This window comes from Tauraco erythrolophus, chromosome 5 (assembly GCF_009769465.1).
Source record: "Tauraco erythrolophus isolate bTauEry1 chromosome 5, bTauEry1.pri, whole genome shotgun sequence".
NCBI lineage: Eukaryota > Metazoa > Chordata > Aves > Musophagiformes > Musophagidae > Tauraco > Tauraco erythrolophus.
In genome coordinates this window covers 38,554,420-38,572,463 of record NC_141469.1, presented here as the reverse complement: position 1 = coordinate 38,572,463, position 18,044 = coordinate 38,554,420, and the positions used below count along the sequence as shown (strand labels likewise).

At 35.3% G+C, this 18,044-nt stretch overlaps 1 protein-coding gene across 3 annotated transcripts in view; it reads left to right on the top strand.

The window, feature by feature from the left end:
• The window catches only part of LCORL (ligand dependent nuclear receptor corepressor like), an 82,015-nt gene that overhangs the window by 48,731 nt on the left and 15,240 nt on the right, over positions 1-18,044 (top strand). The window contains exons 6-7 of one of the 3 annotated variants that reach the window (XM_086611654.1): positions 3,627-3,717; positions 12,924-17,769. In XM_086611654.1, the coding sequence (XP_086467780.1) occupies positions 3,627-3,717; positions 12,924-17,769 (4,937 nt within the window). Of the gene's footprint in view, positions 1-3,626; positions 3,718-5,124; positions 5,246-12,923; positions 17,803-18,044 lie in introns of those variants that run through there. The other 2 variants (XM_086611655.1, XM_086611656.1) reach the window with 2 other exon arrangements.

Below are 18,044 nucleotides of genomic sequence, written 5' to 3'. Positions count from 1 at the left end.
CAGTTTGTGAACATCAGGAACTGCTGTGACAGAAGGTTGTGGAGCTGGACGGCATCACTGGGTTCAAAAAAGGCCTTAGACAACTTCCTAGCTAACAGAACCAAGGCCAGAAACTAAAGCTAAAGTAGGCAGGGGTGTATTTCTGGGTTCCCTAATCCAGTGATAGCAGCTGCTGAGAGAGCAGGAGAGGAATGAGCTGCAGGTAATGGCAGCTCAGGCTGTTGGTGCTCTCCCACAGTAGGAAAGTAGTTTCTCCCATGCCTGGAGACTGAGGACTGAGTAGAGTAGGTTGTCTGACCTAGTAAGGCAGTACATAGTAGCTAGTGAGAGGTTTCTTGAAACTCAAAAAAAGAGGTTTTCTAGAGTCAGTACAGAAAAACCAATTGCAAGAGCTCAAGGGTGACCGTACAGTTTCTGCTATCTGCTGTTCCCCCTCTGTTTCTCTAACATGGCTACTCTGGGGGAGTTTCAAGTGATTGTGGTCCTGACTGTTTTGAAGATTACCTTTGATCACACTTAGTTATATCCTGGAATTGCTGCACCTGATGATCTCATGCTGAGAAGCAAAGGCCAGAGGTTGAGCCATTGCTTTAGATGGGAATCGTTTAATTTGCAAAGAAATAACCTCTTTAGAAGACTATGAGCAGCAGACCTGAAAAACTTGTAATAACTTTTTCTGTATTATCTAGTGTCACAGAGTATTGCTTATGAAGACTGTCATCTTAGTAGTCGTGGCTTCAGCTGAAGAGTGGAAGTAATTCCATGTCTTTTATTAAAACCGCCTTACAGCGTGTTTTTTCTGTTCTTCATGTCATTTAGTTCCTGTCCAGAATTCTTCCCTAAATACCTGTTTTGAGTGATTTGATAGAAATAATAGAAAGTTCTGGCTTAGTTAAAAAAAAACCAACCACCTGTGCCTGCCTTGCAAGTAACAGGTTTTCAGGGTTTGTTGCCTACCTGTAGGATGCCTCTTTGTAGACTTTTTGGTCTTGTACCTTACAAACCAAAGTGAACATCCCTGCTGTGTGTATATACCTACATTCATTTCATTAGGTCTTGAAGCTTTATAGCAAACACTTTCACTTTCTTACCAATTGTAGGTGCTCCTTCATTATAATAATTGATACTACTACAAAGCAGGAAGATCTACCAAAACCGGGAGCTACTGTATATTTTTAATAAATCTTTTTGACTTACCAGCTCTTTCTGCATCATTTTGGGGATTTTGTGTTGTTTGATTTGTTGGGGTTTTTTTGTGTTTTTGGGGTTTTTTTTTGAGGGATACCACTGAATAAAACCCTGGAGTATGATGACTTTATCTGATATTTTGTACATATATCAAATTTCTTGTATGATTCTCTTTCACTCTGTTTACTGAGGATCATCTTCCCATAAAGCATTGTCTCTGGGGAAGTGTCCTATACTTAATGAATGTGTTTGCTGTGTTGGAGGAACTAACTGTCTTGAACCTGAAATGACTCTTCAGTTCTGCTTACCCTTTAGAGGCCCAAAATGTGTCTAACTTTTTTTGTTTCAGGAGCCTGGATTTTCAGTACTGTGTTCTTTTTAATAATTCTTCAAATTATTGGTGGCCTTGTGTTGGCAAAGCCAATTCGGAAAGATTGGAAATGAAAATTATTTTCATTATATTTTGTTATGGAATCTTGCAAGAGACTCTTTGGGTTTTTTGTTGAGGGTTTTTTTTCTAAAAATCCAGTTTCAACTTTTTTGTAGATTGAATAGAGAGATGATTAGCTCTTCATAACGCAACGAGTTGTGAACTTTGAAGTAGACTTTTTCTCTAGTGGCTTTATCCAGTGATCTCTTCTAAACTTCTTTTATCATGGTGCCTATGTATATCAACTGAAGATGGGGAAAGTGTTGTGAAAGGGAACACACAAACACTTAAGAAAGGGAGATGTACTTTGTATGACTGACAGAACACAACAGATGAAGTATGTCTGACATTGCACAGGACTCGGGGACATTGTGAGCTTAGATATTCTGGATACTTTACAGCTGGATAGGCCAAATAGTCCCTGTAGAATGTTTCTGTAGTGTTTTTAATTGCCGTTTCCTTCTGAAATATCACTGCATCCAGAAAGGTTGATTAGCATTAACTAGTTCTTCCTTTAGCCTTCTTAGGGTTAAGGAAGACTTTGAAAGGAATGTATTGAGGAGGAAAGGAACATCTTTGACAAGTGGCATATTTAGAAACATCTTTTTCCCCTTATGCTGACTTAAGATGCTACTTTTTCTCTTTACTCTTCTTCAAATATTACAGAATAGTTGGGGAAAAACAGTCAAAAATTGTTAAGAGCAGTTCAAGACAAATAGCTGGATTATTACACAAACTCTATTTCTTTGCAATATTGGTACAAAGGAGAGTTGCCATAACAATTTTTCTGACTACTTATTTGAGTGTTGGCATTTGGACTGTTCAGCTAAAGCTTCATGTCTGCATCTGAGGCTATGGGAAAACATGTACAGTTGATTGATGTTTTAGAAATAATGTGCTGTAACATGAAAACGTCGCTAATGTAAAAAGGGCTAGCATAAGGTTGCTTGTAGAGTGAATGTTGAGCTACATGTTGAAACTCAAAATTGGATCCACAGAGCTCAGGCACACAAAACAAGCCAAGTCTGAAACAGAGAACCAAGGAAGAAAGGTATGAAATTAAACATATTTAGGGGATTTATAATTTATAAATATAATCTATAATTTAAAAGTATTTTTTTTTAAAAAAAAACCAAACTAGAGGGAGTATCTCAGCTGCTAATTAGTTTCTTTAGTTTTCAGTGTTTTTAAATATTGATTTTAAAAAATGTGATTTCCTATTTCAGTACTTCATAGACTTCAATAGACTTCAACAGCCAAATATAAATCTTGAATTTAACGTTTCCCGGTGACTTAACAGAGCAGACTCCCACCCCATTTTAGGTCATTCTGTTTCTTAGTTTCATTATTACATACATGTGGGGACAACAGGGGGGATATGTATAAACAAACTATTAGAAGATTTAATGACATAGGTCTCACATGCTTCAAACTCTGTATTGGGCTCGAGCTCTCTTCCCAGTTACTGGGGTACTACTTGTTCATCCTGTGACCTGGTTTGGTCTCATAGCTGACACTGCTTTGAGCAGGAGGTTGGTCTAGAGACCTCTTGTGATCCCTAGTAGCCTGAATTATCTTGTAAGCCTATGATTTATTTACGTCAATTTTAACTTCAGTGTCAGTCTTGTTTACTGTATGTAAATATGAATATATGCATAATAACACGACAAAGTGCATTGCTTTGGTTGCCTTCAAAGCAAACAGTGCGATATATATGCATTTGTGATGTTTAGGAAAGCAGTCGCATGTTTCTGTTTAAGACAGATTCTTCTTTTAAATTTCATTATTTCTGAATGGGTTTGGGTTTTATTTTTTCTTAATTTAAAAAAGTTCAAAACCAAATATAAAAAAACATTTGCTGACAGCTGACATTGTTGAAGGTATAAGATGTCAGAAATTTTGCAAGATAAAGTAACTGCTTAAAAATTGTGCCATAGGTACAAACACTTGCTAACAAAACTTCTGAGATTGCCCTTAAACAACTGCTGTCATCACTAATTCTTTGCAGGGGATGGAGTGCTAGATCTCTCTACAAAGAAAAGCGCAAGGTTGGAAGAACCAAAATATGATCCATTGTGTTCTGAAAACTCAGTGTCTGGGTAAGCGATGTTTAGGACTCTTCACCTTACGTAAAAGACAATCCAGGTTTCTCTTCTCTGAAGTCAGGTTTTATGTTCATAACATATTTGTATATACTGACACACACGCGTGTGGTTCCTATTTTGCTTTCAAAAGAATTTTTGTCACTCATAAGTGTGTGTCTATGTATATATCATATGTTTCATTTGTCTTTTTCCTTTTTTTCTGTTTAAAGAAAAGTTATCAGAACAATCACCAAACTTTAGTTCATGTTACTAAAAATGAACTGAAAATTGATTACATAACTCATTAAAAGTAATAGGATAGTAGAAGAAAATGTAAATATATTCTTTCAGAGTTTATTTAGGAAACTTCAATTTTGGACAAAATGACCACGTTAATATTTAGATTTAAAATATTCTTCAACTAACATGAACAAGTTAAATGACTATTAACTATAATATTCCTTAATAAGAGAGAGCAAGCGCGCGAGAGAGAGCTCTTAATCGTCATGCTTACATCATGGTTCTGACTATGGTGTGTGGTGGCAAATGGTTAAATTTCTTTCTTCAGCAAGAAAAATGTTATTGCATCTGCTGAAAGCTACCACAAAACTAATGAAATGCATTGTTTTGTTGGATTTTGTTATGATCTTGGCATCTTCCCATCCACTAGCCATAGCAGGACCCTTTTTGTCACCTGTACGTCTTACCAAATAACTTATTACAAATAGGACTACAGCAGCAGCATTTGTTGAATGGTGTAAAATTGCATTTTATTAATTTTCTGGTATGAAGACGTTTTAAAATGAATGACTTTGTAATTAGAGAGCTGTAAATAGTGGCTAGAAGTTTTTAAAACTGTGTTTCATTTTGCCAAAATGGACTTGATTGTTAACTACAGCACTTTATCTTACTGTTGTAGAAAGCCTAGTTTTGTGTAAGTCTGGGATGTTTGTGTGTAGTTATGTACTTATTGCTGCAAATTTTTCTATGAGGGGGTTGACTCTTTTATTACTTGTTTAGCGGTAACGTCACGTTTCTACTAACAAAAACTCCTTCAGGATTTGGGTTTCTAATGGAACGTTAATTGTATAATTAAAATTATAACAGTGTTGCTCTGCAAGCATGTGAACAAGGGAATATAGCAAGTACCTGAGAATATGACCATATACTGAGCTAGGATATAAAGTTCTTGGAAGGGCTGCTGTAGAAGCCACCGTATGATTTTTGACGCATTGTCCTACCAGAACTGTAACATTTTGCTAGGATAATCATTTAGCTACCACATCTCAAAGGCTTAAAAGTATCAGAAGCAGTGATGTTACCGAAGCAAGGAGTATAATAAAGGAGTGGACCCTTCCCTTCCATAGCTGTGTGAGAGTCTCTCATACATCAGTTTACCATCGTTTCATTCCATCCATCCAGGAGACTACACAGACACAGAGAGGACTATGTGGAAAGAAGTGCTGAGTTTGCAGATGGTTTGCTCTCAAAAGCTTTGAAAGACATTCAGTCTGGAGCACTGGACATAAATAAAGCAGGCATACTTTATGGCATACCTCAAAAAACTTTACTTCTCCACTTACAAGCCTTACCAGCAGGAAAGCCTGCACCTTTTAAAAACAAAACTCGAGATTTCAATGATAGTTATTCATTTAAAGACAGTAAAGAAACTTGTGCAGTCCTACAAAAAGTAGCCTTGTGGGCAAGAGCTCAAGCAGAGCGCACAGAAAAAAGTAAACTCAGTCTACTTGAAACCTCAGAATTAAAATTCCCAACAGCTTCCAGTTACCTCCACCAGTTAACTCTACAGAGAATGGTCACTCAATTTAAAGAAAAAAGTGAAAATCTACAATATGAAACTTCAAGTCCTACTGTACAATTAAAAATTCCTCAGCTAAGAATAAGTTCTGTGTCCAAACCACAGTCTGATACTGCTGGTCTGCTGGATGTTATGTACCACGTTTCTAAAACCTCCTCAGTCTTAGAAGGATCAGCTCTTCAAAAATTGAAAAATATACTCCCTAAACAGAACAAAATTGAATGTTCTGGACCCGTAACTCACTCAAGTGTTGACTCCTACTTTCTGCATGGGGACCTCTCTCCTTTGTGTCTTAATGCTAAGAATGGGACAGTAGATGGAACCTCAGAAAATACGGAAGATAGTTTGGATCGTAAAGATAATAAGCAACCAAGAAAAAAACGTGGCCGCTATCGGCAGTATGATCACGAAATAATGGAAGAAGCAATTGCAATGGTAATGAGTGGGAAAATGAGTGTTTCCAAAGCACAAGGAATTTATGGGGTACCTCACAGCACTTTAGAATATAAAGTAAAAGAAAGATCTGGAACATTGAAGACTCCGCCGAAGAAGAAACTCCGATTACCAGATACTGGCTTATTTAATATGACAGATTCAGGGACTGGCAGCTGCAAAAATAGTAGCAAGCCTGCGTAGAATAATTGCTAGCGAGTTGTTTTGTGTGTGTGTGTGTGTGTGTGTGTGTGTGTATGTCTGTATACACACACCGTGTGAGAAATACATATGCTCACTCCGACAGAAAACGTGAAATTATACAGTTCAGAAACCACATACATGCCTTTTGAAAAATAGTTTTATTCAGGGTTTTCACTGTGGACAGAATTATAGAGTTGCTCACTTAATTCTGATAGTGTGTATTTAATATAATCCTTGTATAAATAGGTGAAAAGATTCAGGTTTTATTTAGTAGTCAATAGCATAAAGATGTTTTTGGAAAACAAGTATTTGTCATGTGAAGCATAATTTTTAATTGGTGAAAAACCACTTTACCCATTCAATAATCCATCTTATTATGGAAATACACAACCGAGGGTTAGCAGACTTTTATACTTCACAGAATACTTGCAATAAGTTGTAAGTAACTCAGATTATACAAGTCAAGGGATTTTTTTAAAAAGCTAGCTACTTACGAGGAAGTGGATTTGTGAAGTATTAGTAGGATGTAGTACATTCTGTGAAAGAAAAAGAAAGTTCATTATTACTTAAATATCCAATACAAGTAAGAAAAACATTTCATTACTAAAAATGTGTGTTTAGCAGGCATAAACTGCATTTTTTATCATTTTAAGAGAATTTTGTTGTTTTAGAAAGAAATTGGTGTTTACAAAGTGTACACTTATGAAACCTGAGAAAATACTGTAGTTATAGAATTATTAAATATGAAATAAGATGGAATACTAAGAGCATAAAATAATTTAAACTTTAACATAATTTTCCTTTTTAGTTTGACAAATAAGGTAACTTGTAAGGTTTAAAGAGAAAGTTGGAATGCAACTTAGAGCATGTTCATAATGTGCACAGAATGAGCTTGAAAATGGTTTGGATTTTGATTTTTTTGTTTAAACGTGCTGGTTAGTTGATGTTATGACTACTTAAAATTTATTTAAGGATTGTGTCACACTCCTATTGAAAAACCTCACTGTAACTGTAATGTATTTGCTGCTGTGACATTTCAAAACATTTTCAGTTTATCAAAATGAATACCAAGTTACATTATCATTTTGCTAATAACCAAATTTGCAGTTCAGGGTCTTGACAGAAATACAAATATTAAACAGTGAAGCTGTTTTGAACTTTCAATAATATAAATTCTTTATAAATTTGGTAGTTAGGAGTTAGGCAGTTCACTTTAAATACGTAACTTTTAATAGAATTTAAGGGAGACCAATTACCTTCATATTGCAGTTTTTACATGAATTTCAAAGTATTCACATTGGATTTGATATCATACTTAATTTTTTTGTGTAATATCACAAAGTATATGTCTACATATGAAGAATGGGGGCTTGCTTCATAAACTCAATACTGAACATCAATGCCCTTTTCCTTTCAAAATTTAATTTTTTCTACATGCATCTAATTTGGCATAAAAAAAAAAGACTTTTCTCCAGCTTTTATACATTTGATGCATATGCATATTTTTTTTTTCCCCTCTTAAATTTGCATGTGTGTAGGTTAATTATATAAATGAAATGGGACATTAGATACATATGGGCCACATCAGGTAATTTGGTTTGTAGATAAATTTGCCATTGAATTTGGTGGAGAGCATACTGCAATATTGATGGCAAAATCTAGCCCATATTTATTAACACTACTAAAAAATAACAACTTCCATTTTGAAACAGAATAATCCTTTCAAACTGCACAGCCGATGTGTCACTTCTTTGGTCTCTCAGATCTGTACTGAATCTTTTTCAGTGATTAAAGGTTTACTTGCATATTACAGAATGAATCCTTTTTTTAAGCAGGACTGTACCTGATAACAAGGAGGTCACAAAACAGCAGATGTCAGGGTCATCCTTCATTTTTCAAGAATTAAGCCATATTTTGTGAGGGCCAGAAGAATTAATTTGTGAATATATCCCCACTGAAAAATGAAGCTGAAAGAACATTAAATGTCTCAAGATCTGTCTTTATACAGTTTTACTTGCAAAACTTTTGGGCTTCAATACATTGCCTAATATTTGTACCATACTGGTGTTTTCTACTCCTCAGACAACGTTAGAAACTTGAGTCAGAAGTTTATATTGAAGGCAAGTTATAGTACTCTTTTTATATCATTTAAAAGATGACCTGACCAAAAATTACCAGGATTCATAAAATCAGGGATCATTTTACTATTGACTTAACAATACTCAGTAGTTTTGTATGTAATATTATAATTAATTTTCAACATTTTAGTACTTGTATTTATTTTTCGGTCAGAAATAGTATATTAAAATATTTTTTGATAGTCTATAGATGATACTCAACCTGTAAGTGTTTAAAGGAACAGAATTATTTGTTTCTAATTATTAGGCTAACCTTTGATTACACAACTAAGGAAAGGCAGGGAAATGTGTAGATTCTCCTTCCCCAACCCCTCTGTATTCCATTAAATGTCATTTAAATTACACATTTTGAACTGTTTTATAAATTCAGTTACCAGTCACTACTTAGTAATTGACAATTTCTGAAGATTCCTGTTTCAGCAGAATTTTAAATGAAGGCGAAAGCAAGCCCTACATGCTTTCTACTTATTTGAATGTTTCTCAAGTATTTTATATTAAAAAACAGTGCCTCTGTTTTTAGAACTACTGCTCAGTAAAGCTGTTTAAACCATTTCTGGTAGCTAATGACAATTTTATATTAAATTGTATATTAACTTTAGTGAGACTGATTTTTTTAGTTGTTTACAGTACAAATACTTGTATTTGTTTTTTAATTGCAGTATTTCCATTGTCGCAGTAATTTAGTAAAACTCTGTGGCTGCCTTGATTTTTGACAGATTTTTGTTAACAACTGATTTTTAGGCAATTAGTTATATTTATGCATAAATCAATTGCACTATAATTCATGAATTATTTATTACAATATTTTCTAATGAATTCCATGTATTTGTCTTGTGTTGTAAATGTACTGTAATTCTGTTTCTTCTTTGTGTTGTTATATTCCTAAATCTGATTGTATGAATTTGTTTAGTTAACGTGTTTCTACGTTGTAATTTGTAGTAAAGCACTTCAATGCTTTTGCACATAAATTTACAACACTGATGTGTGATTGATTTGCTCATTCAGTAAAAAAAAAAAAAGAAAGAACAAAAACCTGTACACTGACTCATTTGACTTACTCCTGAGGCACAAGTTTATTAGCAGTGGCATAAGATCAAGAACTGTATAAATTAATCACATAATGACTAATTTACTATGAGAGTTTTAGATATCAGAAATAGTAGTTTTAAGGAAGAACGATTTCTCGGAATTAATGTATTACTTGTAAGTGAGAAGAAAATCAGAAAAGTTATTTTATAACAGGTCCTTCAATTTCCAGTTAAAAATTATCTTATATTTTACAGCTTTTTGGAGGGATTTATTTACTCAGTAAAGTCAGAAGAAAAAGTTTCTATAAGACAAATTTATATTTCTATAATAGTTTTATGCAGTTCATTTGAGTACTTGAAAGTGTGTTCTGTTCTCAATTTTTGTTCCTGTTCCCAGTCTGCAAAGAATTTGCCAGATCTATCTTGCCTGTGGCTGAGACAACAGAGGACAGAATGTTAGGGAAGGAAATCTGTTGGGAGTCCTCTGATAGAGCTCTGTCCTGATAGTTTTTTGGATTTGTGGAGGAGGCAAAGGTTTACTTTTTTAATACATTAAAATAATACTCTGAAAGGCTAGTACATAACCTTCCCGCATTTCTGCCTTTGTGCTGATTTTGGACGCCATTCAAACCCCACTCCATGGTGTTAACTGCCCCTGCCCTCCAGGGGGGAAGTAATGTCATTCCATGCTTAACTTTTGTTCTCGGAGATACTGTGCACCAAAGGTACTGGGGGAACAGGGCGTGTTGGTCCTCTCACTTCTCAACCACTCCGTTTCTTGCCCACTCTCTCTAACCATCTTTTTGTGTGTGATTTTTAGGAAGTGTAAGACTGTTCTGTGAAGCAAGTATGCAATTGTGAAAGTGATAGCTCTTCCTTCTAGGAAATTGTTGTTTAAGACTTTTACCTTGAGGATAGTCTAAACTACTGGGTGACAACACAAATTTAAAGAGCTATAGGAAGGAATTACTGGAAACTGAAATATGGTTCCATCATTGTATTGGAAAGCTACGAAAAATCAGTTTGTTTAAATATGTGGACATCTCTACAGAGAGACACTTTAAAGAACATGTGTTGCTTTAATGCTTTAATTTGTTTGTGTAGTAAGCTCTGTTTCCAAATGGTGACCAAGTAAGGGGTCAATGTGTTTTTACAAACTTGGAAGATGGTTTGGAGTGTGGTGCTATTGCAGTAGAACAGATGAAGTTGTCTGTCAGCTTTAGAAACTAACACGTGCTGAGGGAAAGCAGATTATAGATGTTACACAAGGGTAGATAACCAGGAAAGAAATCGTATTAGAAGAGTGTCCAGTATGTCTGCGATAACCAGGATATTACTTTATGCAACAGGTCGATCTCCACATAGCAAATTCAAAGCAGTTATGAGGCCTTTGAGAGATTTTGGTAACTGGCTTTGAAAAGGCTTTAAGGGCTCTGGAAGTTTCTTCCATCAGTGAGCCTATTCTTAAGTAGCAGCTATGGATACAGGTCCTGTATAATTAAAGCACCCAGTGAAACTCCATTAGACGTACCTTGCAAGTCTAGACGGACAGAAAGATGCCTGTCTAGAGATTCAGCCTAAAAAGACTGTACTATAACTATCTTTTTAGCAATTTAGTACCGAAGTCTACTGTGATTTACAAACAAAATGCGTGCCGTGTTCATTTTTTTTTCTATCTAGCCTTTCAAAACATTGTTTAATTAAAGTCATAGTGGTGGGAAGAGCAATTAGTTTTTCTCCATAATTCCATTACTAGAAGAAGCTTTGTTTTCACAAGTGTAGTGATACATTTCAACACATTGTGTGACTCCTGAGTTTGTTGGACTGAGTAACACTCAGACTCTTCTCAGTGTAGTGGCGTTTCAGAAAGTTAAATCCTGACAATGACATGCCCTTGAATAATGGTGGTTTTACATTAGATTGCAAGTGCAAAAAGGATTTTTTTTCTTTTTAGGACTTCAATTATTTCAATTTAAACATAATCGCAATTTCAACTAGTACCATCACAGTTATCTTATGCTTTTATGAGTTAGAACCATCTAGATGCTTGATTTTGAATATATATGCCTTCATACTAAATATTACAGGAGAAGGAAAAAACATGAGAAGTTATTAAGCATAGTTGACTGTTTATAAACTCTATAAACTTCAAAATCCACGTGGGATAACAAAAATACAAATTTGTATGTATAACTTCCAATAAGAAACCTGAAGCTGAAAGTTAGTATTGATGCTAATAATATTGGGTATGAGCTAATTAACAAATATATAACTTTATATTAAATTTTAAATATGTTTGTTCCTTGATCAATACAGTTGTAAACCCAATCCAAATGAAAATTTTCCAAAGTACAGGCTTAAATACAAAAAATTACAGGAGATCATAGTAGGGCAAAAAGTTAGTGTCATGTTCAGAGTTTGGTGATATGTTTAAACTATACATACTTTTCTAAAACAGAATTCTTCTAACATTTTCTGCTCATGCAAATGGTTTCAGTAAAACATTTGAATTAGGTGTTAACTATCTGTTGATAGTTGCTATCCAGCATAAGGATTTTGTATTTAATTGAAGAAATATCTGTATCAATTTCTACCATGGAAAATTGTCAGCTTTTCAATATAAATGATTGATTAGGTAAGTAGTGACATTAGTTTTAATAATTTATAAGAAATTAATTAAATAGTTAAAGTAGTATTTTATAAGTGGTTTTATTTTGAGTTGATATCTTTGAGAACGACTGCTCAGAAGTCTTATTTAGATACAGGTCTACCCTGTATTTGAGATTTAAAGGATATTGACCTTTATCACAGGATTTATTTATTCCAGTGGTGATTATATCTGTTTCTGTTTAATGAAGGAATCCGTGCGTATGTGTGTGCGTGTGCATGCACACATGTAGGTGTGTAATATGTTGCAGTGAAGAGCCTGTGGTGCACCACTGCATTTTTTTTAAAAACTAGAAGCTTTTATCTGCAAAGAACAGTAACAGTAGCAAGTGGCTATTTTTTGCATTTTCTGTTAGCCTCTTAAGTGTTCTTTAAAAACAGATAGATAAATAAAAACGTCTTGAGGAGGATCTCTAAGAGTATCCTGAAGAGCCTTCAATACACTTCGGTATATGAATATCCTAGGGTGGGATTCAGGAGAGATGGATCCATTCTTGCCTCTGCCACAACCTTGACTTGTGGCCTTAGGCAAGTCCATTACCCTCTCTGTGCCTCAGTTTGTGAAACGGGAGTAACGCTAAGCTCCTCAGGTTCACGGTGAGGCTTTCCTTCATTAATGACTAAGGTAGTTCGAAATATCAGAAAGTTAACGTTATTGTAATTACATTTGGAGACGAGATGCTGTTTCCAACTATTCTTTTTGTCTCTTAATTTCTTCCTGATTGTTTTTCTTATGGCAGGGCTATCACTGCTATAGATAAGATTTACATCATTGCTAGTCACACTTGCAAGTATGATTGAGTAGTGCAAATAAAACAGAACTGTTTTACAAACTTCAGGCTTTTTAGGCTTGAGTTTAACCATTTGTAACAAACATTAGATATGGTGTTTTACTGTAATTTATATTTTGTTTTGATTTGTTTTCATTTTCAGTTCAAGCTCAACAGCTGATGCAAATTCAGAGGAAACTGCTAATTCGGAAAAAGGAAAATCAACATTAAACAAAGTTTTGGAGTCTTTTTGTTCATATCACTGGCAACAGACTTTGGCTATGTTAAAATTTTTAATACAAGATGAAAATGTTCCTATAGTTTGCAGTTGCAAGCAAACGCATTTGGTCCAGTCTGAAACTCCCAGTTCCGTTACTGAAGAAGATGTTCACATTTCGTTTTGCAATTGCAATGGACATGTGCTGACAAAAAGGTGCTGTTTACAAAATCCAAGACCAAACACTTGTTTACCACCTCTGTCTGTTTGTATTAAAGATTTCCATTCTTTGTCATGCCAAGCTGTAGCGATTGGATGTATTAAGACAATGGTGAACAAAGCGTGTAGTTCTCATAAGTATTGTGCTGAACAACTGCAAAATTATAACAGGCATTCTGTGAAAGCAGCAGCATGTACATATTCAACTAAGGATTGTGATCTCTTGAACAGCATTAAAAATTCAAATAGATCTCGCAGCCCATCACCACCTCCACTGTCTCCTGTACAGAGCAAAGAATTTGAATCATCGGACGGATCAGTTAGAGATTTTCCAACTTTAGACAATAACAAGCTTGAAATATCCATCAACCAGCCTCCATCCCTCCTACCAGCTGAAGGAAGCAAAAGAGAATTTGAATATGAAGGTAAAACATGCAGAGAAAAAGAGACTGAATATTCAGATGGAGCGTTGCTATCAACAGACCAAGAAAGCAACAATTATTACATAAATTCTGAGAAAGGTGAACATTCTGCTATTTTTCAAGATCTAATGGACCGTATAAATGAAAAGTTAAAATCCATAGACACTACAGATATAGCAACAAATCTTGTAAAACTTTCTAGCAGTGACAGGGCACCAGAAAATGATGTCAAATTAGGAGACTTCATAACTTCTCTTCTGCATAATGCTAAGGCGAGTGATTACAGCTTTATGGAATTACTTCGCCAACATGATAAACAAATGGAAAATAAAATTATCCAAACAAGATTTCGCAAGCGTCAGGAAACTTTATTTGCAACGTATAATTCTCCTGATTCACCATTCATTCGACGACAGTCTTTGCAAATCAAGAGGGAGCTTGCAAGCCTTGATGAAACACTTGTAAGAAAAAAGTCAATTTCTGAGAGAAATGCAAAGAAATCTACTAAAAACTTTGATAAAATATATCCAAACAAAAGACACAGTTTAACTGCGATAGAAGATGAGGCTTTGCAACATCTTGAAAGTAATCCATGCGTGAATTGCCAAACCAAACCAATGTGCTTTCCAGTACACCAAACAGAGTCTTTCAAACTACCTCTAACTAATTTTCAAACCAGCTCCGGCTTTCTAGTTCTTTCAGAAAACAGCGCTATTGCAGCCAGCCAGACGAAGCTTGCAAAAACACAAGGAGACTGCGCAACCTTAAGAGAGACTGATCAGATTCCTCTAAAGGATGAGAGTAGTGGAATCTTGGGCAGAACTAAACGTAATATTGTGCCTCCTGGATGGTATTCTGTGTATGTAACAAACAATATTGTGTTTAGAAATTCATCCAATGCAAAAAAGTCTTTAGAAAGTTTGGAAAAAATGAAAATAAATCAAGATGATCGTGCTGAAAAATGCAGTGACATAAATATAAGCAAAATTGTGAGAGATACAAATCTGCAAGTTGTTGTAGAGCGTTTAGAAGATACAATAAACTTAGCCAGAAAGACTAACTCCTCATTGCTGGATAGTTACAAAATAAGCCAAAAATTGAAAGATAATGCTAGAAGAGGCTTACCTTTCACTCTGAGTGAAACAGGATGCACAGGACAAAGCTTCCTTCCATGTTCACATGCGCCAAGCGGCAATAAAACCAAAACTATGTACGTGGCAACAAACAAACAAGAAATGGTTATAGATCAAGAAATTAATGACAGCCTTTTGAATTCTCTGACCTTTGATTCATCCAGTTCAACTTCCAATAATGGGGACTTGCATACAACTTCTGAAGCTGAGGAGATCCCATCTCCCTTAAGCTACTCTAGTCCTATTAAGCTTATGTTTGTCTCAGAGGTTAATAGTAGTGAAGGAGTCAAATATACTTTGACATCTGCAGCTGCGTCTTCTAAAGGAAGCACAGATATTTGTTTGTTTCAGGGGCACACAAACACTTTGTTAGACAAGCAGGTCACAGGAGATCTTTCTCATGCAATCTGTGTCAAGGATTGTGAGTACAATGAAAATGATGCCAAGGAGCAGTCAAGCTGTGTTTATGCGGAAGCAATTACAAGCTCTTGTCCAGTTGGTCAAAGTAACTTAAATGACTCGAAACAAAACAATGAAGTTGTGGAAAAATCAAGCAGTAGCAGTGAATCAGTTTTAAAAAGAAAACCTGGTAGACCAAAGAAAATAGGTCCTCAAGTTGTTAAGCAGGTTAAGAGACCTATCGGACGGCCTCCAAAACCAAAAATAGACATGACTGGAAGCACAGAACGTAGATCTGAACTTAGCAGTGATGGTAAAAGTACCAAATCTGATGCAGCAGTAATGGAAGAAGTTAACAGCAACAAAAATATTACTGTGACGGTTGTTTTTGGAAGGTCAAGAAGAACTAAGAGACATGTTTCTGAAGGTAATCTAAATGGAATCGGCATTCTGCCCACACAACACATTGATTCTAATTTTGCCAATGACCACAGCAAAGCAAGGCACAATGCAGAAACTGAAAATGCTTTGACTGAAATAGTAAAAGCCTTACAGAATTCTTCTACTGAAAACGAGGTCTCTGGTTATGACTATGTCAGACCTATCAAGAGTAACCTAGCATCACCACATCCTTGCAGCAATATTATACGGACAATTAAGAAACCATTAACGACCATTCGAAAACCTGGTAGGCCAGCAAAAGTAAAAATCTCCGGCATATCAGTGACCGTTAATAGAGTTTCACCTCAGGAAAGAAAAGTGAGTATTAGCAACTGTTTGCCTCCTTTACAACAGCAGAATGCGTTAGAAAAAAACATACCACAGGAGAGAAAAAATCAACTGTGCAATAACATGAGTCAAGTAAAGAGTGCGCAGAGAGATTCTAGAGAGGATGGATCAAACAATGTTGTAACAACAATGTCAAGAAAACGTGAAATTCCATTGAGACATTCTGCTAGAGACAGAAAACCCTCACTGCATTTCTTACATTCATTAGCATCTTCTAGTGCATTTACTTGTAGAAGTGCCTTACTCCATAAATCTTATAAACTCCATTTGAAAAAAGCTAAAGATCGAAAGGAAAAACATAGGCAATCAAATCAGAGCACAGCCTCCAAAGATGCCTCAGAACTGAGAAATTCAGGAAGTGCAAAAAAGGATCTTAAGGATGGTGAATTTGGGCCCATTAATGAAATATCATCGGATCCCATTTTTTCTTCAAATCCCTCTCTCAGGTGGTGGGCTACTTCCACTTCAAGTGACACTTTGTTGGAAGAACTAAATAATAGATTTGAACAGATAACTAATACCTGGTTGCGAGTGGGGGGAAATGAGTTTGATAAATGTGTATTTGAAAAAAGGGATCCCATTGAACAAGACTGTAATGCTGAAATGTCAAACCCTTTAGACTCCTGCCTTGTAGAACTTGCAACATCACCTATAAAAATGCTTTTTCAGAAAAAGTGTAATATGAATGAGCTCTGCACCTGGTTTATGCAAACTACAGAAACACAGTCTCTCTCTCTAGTGAGAAAGGCAAATGCTCGCAATCCTTTAGAAGTAGTTAGTACTAGAGAAATAAAAATGGAAACTAAACAGTCCGATCTTAGTACTTGCCCTTTCAGAAAGCACTTTAAAAAGTTTGCACTATCCTCTCCTTCAAAACCAGCAGGGAAAATACAGATATTACATAACATGGTGAGTTCTCCAGTCTTAAGCATGAAAAGTAATTTCACGTTAGCCAGGTTAAAAAGAAATGAATTTAAGAAGTTACAGCGTGATAGGTGGGGACAAACAAAAAAGCTGTATAAACAGGCTCCTGGAGGCTGGAAATCAAAAAAGAAAAATTTACAATTCTTTTGCCAAAGCCAGTTGTTTAAAAGTACAAGTGGGGAAACCAGTGATGAAATGCCCAAGCTCCAGGAAAAAAATACAGTAGACATCCAGCCCACTCAGACTTTGGTAGAAACTCAGAGTAGCCTCTTGCCAACTGAAAATGAAGCCAGAGATGCATTTGTTCAACAGATGATGGGATCTTCTGACTTTAACCCACATCCTGGTTTAGCAAATATACTTAAGTCACATGCAGACACAAATGGAACAATTTGTTGCCAACAAAACGTTAGAAAAGAACAAAGTCGAGATAAACTGTTTCAAAATACTTGGAAAGCCAAAACCTTTAAAGATTGTAGAATATTTCTGAGAAAAATCAACCATATTGAGCAGCACAATTCATTTAAGTTAAATAATGTCATTTATTCTCCTGAAGCTGTTGAAAGTAAAAGCAATCAGGCCTATATGGAAGAAAAAAGAACTCCTCTTTTAAGGTCCCATTCTACTAAGCAAAATGCATTAATGAAACAAGAAAATGAAATGGAAACATCTAAAGGATCTAATTCTTCTAAAGTGACTGAAAGGCGGGATGACCAGTTTCACAGCAGAAATTTAAGTAGTGGTGTAAACCATGATGATAATCCTGCTGGTAGTTCTGAAGTTCTTATCAGAATAAACAAAAGAAAAAGTCCACAATGGGAGACCACTGATACAAATATAAGAAAAAGGCATAAGAGACAATCATGCAGTAGTGGACAAATGGCAACTTATTTCCCAAAGTACCAAGTAGGTAAGTTCCTGTTCCCCCCTTCATCTTAAAATTACAGTCTTAAAGAATTGCAGAAGTTAAACAACTAAGCGCTTTGGATATTTTTGTTTTAATTGCATGATATTAATCTGAATTTCAGAGAAGTCATGAAAGTAAACATTGTATAGCATCAGAATAATGCAGAAAGTGCAATTTTAAAATGTATGTAATATTTTACATGAAGCTTTCAGCTACAATAGGTGTGTTACATTCTATTACGGCTATAACACATGAAGATAAAAGAAAAAGAGCT